At 54.2% G+C, this 5,051-nt stretch overlaps 1 protein-coding gene across 2 annotated transcripts in view; it reads right to left on the bottom strand.

Moving 5' to 3' along the window:
* Nucleotides 1–5,051, bottom strand: part of MAP3K14 (mitogen-activated protein kinase kinase kinase 14) — a 46,972-nt gene that overhangs the window by 15,715 nt on the left and 26,206 nt on the right. For both annotated transcript variants that reach the window (XM_025440732.3, XM_049113980.1), the window contains 4 exons: nucleotides 4,751–4,820; nucleotides 2,839–3,049; nucleotides 2,116–2,733; nucleotides 1,011–1,148 (listed from right to left, as the gene is read on the bottom strand). In XM_025440732.3, the coding sequence (XP_025296517.1) occupies nucleotides 1,011–1,148; nucleotides 2,116–2,733; nucleotides 2,839–3,049; nucleotides 4,751–4,820 (1,037 nt within the window). The remainder of the gene's footprint in view (nucleotides 1–1,010; nucleotides 1,149–2,115; nucleotides 2,734–2,838; nucleotides 3,050–4,750; nucleotides 4,821–5,051) is intronic.

The raw sequence follows: 5,051 nt of genomic DNA, 5'->3' as shown, positions 1-5,051 counted from the left end.
GATCCACCATTGAACTAGCTTATTTCCCTTTATCATGGGCCAAAAAAAATGGCCCATGGAAATCTTTCTCATTTCTGCCTCCTGAAGTCCTGGGTAGTAGCACTGAGGCCGAGTTTGGGCCAGAGACAAAGTGGCTTCCAGTGAAGGTGAGCTGAGAGTTGAGGTAGGAGAAAAGACACCTGAAGGAGCAGGCCCAGTACCAAGGTCTGTGTTCTGCTGCCACTGGGCCTGGACAGGACAGCCTGACAGAAGGGGGCCTCAGTTCTAGGCCTAGCTGTGTGGCTTTAGGGATGGCACACTACACTCTCTGGTCTCTAGTTCTATCATTGGTGAGATGAGGGAGCCAGAGAGGAGATTCACGCCTCTGCTTGCATGGAATCCTAGGGGTACAAGTCTCCTCCCCTTCCTCCTTCCTAAAAAGTGGTTCCCAGCTGAACTCTGAAGCCAGACCAGGCTGGATCTCTTGCTAAGTCTCATTTCCTCATACCATCAACCTCCCAGGACCTATTATTCCTGCCAATGGGAGGCAGATCCCAAACCTGAATCAGATAAGACCCCCAGTGCACAGCCTCATCCAAGAGGCATCTGTTAGGTAGAGGCCACTGCTCTGGTTATTACCTTCTGGCCCAGGTGTGAGCAGCCCCACCATGTGCTTTAGGGGTTTCAGCTCAACACAAATTTCACGATGAGCCAACTGTCTTCCAGGTCTGGACTTGCCCCCAAGGGCCCTGGCATCAGGAGTGGCCCAGGACACGTGCACACTTGCATACTCCCGACATACACGCAGACCAAATACAGCTCCCAGGCCGGGACATGTGACTGAGACTGTTCCCTTCCAGTTCCAGCTGACCCCAGGGTACCCAGCAACAGCCACGCTCTGTGAATAAGTCAGAGCCATGGCTGCCCTGTGATTGCTCTTGAAAGAAAGCAGCAGGAATACAACAGTCCACCTGCCTGGCTTCCCCCTGCAGCCCCCAGAGGCTGGGCATAGCTTTTTCTCTTTGGCATACCTTTTTGACAGCACATTGGAAGCCAGTCTGCTTGTCCTCCATCCTGTGCACCTCTCCAAAGGAGCCTCTGCCCAGGCAGGGCTGGCGCGTGGCCCAGTGGACCTCCTCTCGGTACTCATAATCCACCGGCTTGAGTTTCTGGGGTTGGCAGGAGAGAGAGGCCCATTTCAGTGGCCAGGGCAGCAGAGGGACGAAGGGTTACAGTGAGGAAGGCTCTCTGGGTGGCAGTCCTTGCCAGACTGCTGGGGTAAAGCCCTCATAACTAAAGACACCAGTGAGTATGAGGCAAGGCTCTGCAGGGGCAGGACCAGAGGGGGTTATAGGAATATGCTGAAGGCAAAGGAGAGCTTCGCAGGTGGCCCAAGTCAAGTCGATCCTTGTGATGAGATATCTTTCTCCCCAGACTGGTGGTTGTGGGACAGAAATGGAATTGTCAACAACCTTGAGAGTGAAAAAATAAAGCTCAGGAGCTATAAGGTAAAAGAAAGAGAAGGACCATGAAGAGGGTTAGGGGACAAGGGATCTGTCTAACAGGCATGGAATAAACCCCAGAAACTTAAGCCTGGTAAAATTATTTAGAGTTACAAAGCTCTCTAGCAGAAATCAGGGTGGGGGCCGTGGGGGGAGAGGTAGGTCAGGGGCTAGTGCAGATGGGCAAAATCCTTGTCTTTCATAGCAGGGGAAGGGAATAAGCATCCGTGGTTGATGCGGACAATTCCTGTTCCTCAGTATACGCATCATTCATAAAACACACACACACACACACCAGCAACAGCAGTAATGAGCTAACCAACCGGAAGAACTCAGAACAGAAATATCTAAAAAGCCTGAAGAGTGACCTGGAGGTGAAGTGAGGAATACTTCCCCTCGCCAATGCTATGCACTTTCCTAGTATCTGATGTGTTATCATGTGTGTGACTGACGTTGTTGATAAAAGAGCGAAGACCCTCCCCCCACTCCCCTCACCAAGTGGGAAGGGGAGACCAAATTTGGCAGGTTTCCAGTGGTGCTTCTTCCCCCAGAGCAGGTCCCACCTGACTGCCACCCACTGCTCTTGGCCCCAGAGTGGGTGGTACATGTACATGTGGTTTGGGGGATTGCTTACCTCAGTAAGCAGGACACCCTCGCTGTCCTCTGTTTCAGGGCTGGGCTTCTGGGGGTTGGAACCTCCTGCCGACCAGGTCTTGGCCAGGCTGGCCAGGCTGTGGGCCTGGCCCGAGCTCACACTGCCTTGCAGAGCGTGCACCAGGTACTCTTCCACAGAAAACTTTTCACGTGTGCCACGGGACGGGCACCTGGGCTCCAGGCATGGGCCAGGCACAGGCTTCTGACTGTCTACACAGGCCAGTTTGCCCAGGTGAGGGCCAGACAGGGGCTGCTGACTATCTATACAGGTCAGTTTGTTTAGGAAGAAGGACTCTAAGGGGTGAGGTTTCCAGGGCTGGAGAGGGTGGAATGGGAAGGGATGGGGCAGTCTGCTGTAGGGGAAGGGGTGGGCGGGCTGGGGCAGGGGGCCGAGATCCTGGGGGTGGTGAAGTTTCCACACATGATTTAGGCATTGCAAGGGGCTGATCAGTTTATGGAGTTCCGATCGAGGCAGTGCTGGCCGTAGGTCCTCCTCGAGTTTCTTAAAACACAGTTGGCCAAGGCCTGGCTCCTTCAGAGGCTTGGTGAACTGGAGGGCGTTTCTCACATACGAGGGGCCCAGTGGAGATTCATCTTCCTGTGGGGGGAACACAGGCCTCAGGACACAGGACCAGGCTGAGGCACCAGTGCCATCCTGAAGGCTCCATGAGCCTAGGGTCTGGGCTGTGGTTGCGGCTCCTACCTGCACAGGTACTGTGCAGCTCTCCTGCTCTGGGGTTCTGGGTAGGGGTTTGGCCAAGGCCACTCCTGCTTGAGCCAGGGACTTCGAGCTCTTCTTCTTGCGTTTCTTCTGGGCTTTGCTGCGGCGCTTCCCCTTCCAACACACACGTGCCATCTTGCCCTCGGTTGCATGGGCCACATTGTTGGGGATCTGATCAAGACTCTCGGACTGGCTGTCAAAAGGGACAGATACGCATGTTGAGTGTGAGGAGGCAGGAGGGCGGGAGGGCTCAGGGAACTGTGGTCAGAGTTGTAGAGACCCTGAGGTCAGATCCTAGCCTAATGAGTATGTGTGTGAATATGGGAAAGCTCCTAAACCCCAAGGAATCTTGGTTTTCACATTTATAAAATGGATGTAGGATTTCCTGCCATGCAGACGAAGCTGGGGTATAAAGGCTCATTTTAATGAAAAGCCTACCTCAGCGCTTGATTCCAAGGCAAGCTTCCAACAGACAGCAGTTAGTACTACCGTGATGGGGTGCACGCTGCTCTTGGGGGATGGGTAGACACAAGGTTCCCTCAGGGCTCTCCAGAGTGGGCTGCCCTGAAGAGGTCCCAGGGTGGGGGACATGTGACTCGGAGGGCCACACTCCACAGCAGGTATTTTCAGCTCTGACGAAAGCTTATTTCTATTGCCTCTGGACCAAGGGACAGTTGAGTTTGGGCACCTTCACCCCCAAGAGTGGACCCTGTGATGAAGATCCGTTCTGAAAAGGTGGGGCTGAACTCTTGGCTCCTGGAGATACCTGGTTTCTGGGAATATAAGTTGCTGCATAAACACAGACACTGTGGCTGGGCTGCTGCCTGGGACGCGGGGGGCCTTCCCTCCCCGGACAGCCCAGAGACTATCATTGTGGTTCTAAGCTGGCTTTTACCCTTGCTAGCTAAGGCAAGGCACTGGCCACAGAAAAGTGTCTGAAAATGCCACTGCCAAACAGCTGTGGAGCAGATCACAGCCTCAGCTGCCCCCCAGTGTCCTCACCTTCTGCTCCTCACAAAGGAGGCCAATTTATACCAGTCCTGTGGGGACTGTTAAAGGCCTACGGCCCTCTCTCAGGCCGCTGAAAGAAATGGGCCCATCAGAAACCCCCAACCCTGGGCCAGATGGCATTTGGGGCAGTAGAAAGCATTTGATCAGACTCTGAGCATTTTTGGGTTCAAGGGCAGCAGCCTTCCCCACAAACCTTTTTTTTTTTTTTTTTTATTCACTAGCATTTTCAAAATCCCAATTATAAAAAAAGTCTGCCTATTGGTAGAGGAAGGAACTGCCTCCTGGTTCAACTGCAGTTGTCTAAAAATTTTCTTTGGGGATGGAGAGCCGGGGAACACACTGAGCCTCACTCTGGGCTTCCTTTCTTTGGGGCCACCTAGCTGCCAATCTGTCTGTTGGTCCCCTCCTCTCCAAACCCTCATCCCTCCTTGTGTGTCTCGCAGGAGAAAAGACAGCAGCAGGTTTCTCCCACTGTTAGAGGGGCCCCTCAGAGGCAGTGGAGCCTGCAACCGCCTGCAACTGCCTGCAACCGCAGTCATGGTCACGCATCAGTGTGAGAGTGACTCCTGTTCCCAGCACCCTCCCTACTGATGGGAAACGAGGGAGCAGCAAGGACTCTGAGGAGAATAAACATCAAATGTCAAGCTGAGGGGACCAGAGGCAGTCATCCGCATGCCCGTGAAAAGCTTTTGAAAAGCTTCTTTGGCTGACAGAGCAGTTCAGCCAGGAAAACCTGGATGGGTTCCAGGCGCGGAAGGCAGGTGCTGGAGGAGGGAGCCAGGGGTCACTTGGGAGCGGGAGCGGGAGCAGCCCAGGAGCAGAGCAGTGGGGGAGGGAGGACGCCCTGTTGGTTCCCTGGCTCCCATACCCCTGGCCTCCTTACCTGTACTGCTTGGACCCTGCGATGAAGATCCGTTCTGAAAAGGTGGGGCTGAACTCTTGGCTGTTCTCACCTTGTGAGTAAAGAAAAAGAGGTTGGCGGAACGGAAAGAAGGAGAGAAAGAACAGGAGCATCTTCCAGATGCCCTCTTGGGGCTGCTGCTCCTCCTGCCACCGGGGGCTCCTCTCATTTACCCTCACCCCAGCCTCCCACTGACCAAGAGCAGAGGGCATACCGATAACAGGGGTCTGAGGGGTGCCCACCTCACTTCACTAACCATGGTGCTTGAGGGAGCTCTATACAA

Source organism: Canis lupus, chromosome 9 (assembly GCF_003254725.2).
Source record: "Canis lupus dingo isolate Sandy chromosome 9, ASM325472v2, whole genome shotgun sequence".
Taxonomy (NCBI): Eukaryota; Metazoa; Chordata; class Mammalia; order Carnivora; family Canidae; genus Canis; species Canis lupus.
Note: the sequence above shows the minus strand (reverse complement) of the source record. Positions and strands in the feature narration are given on the sequence as shown.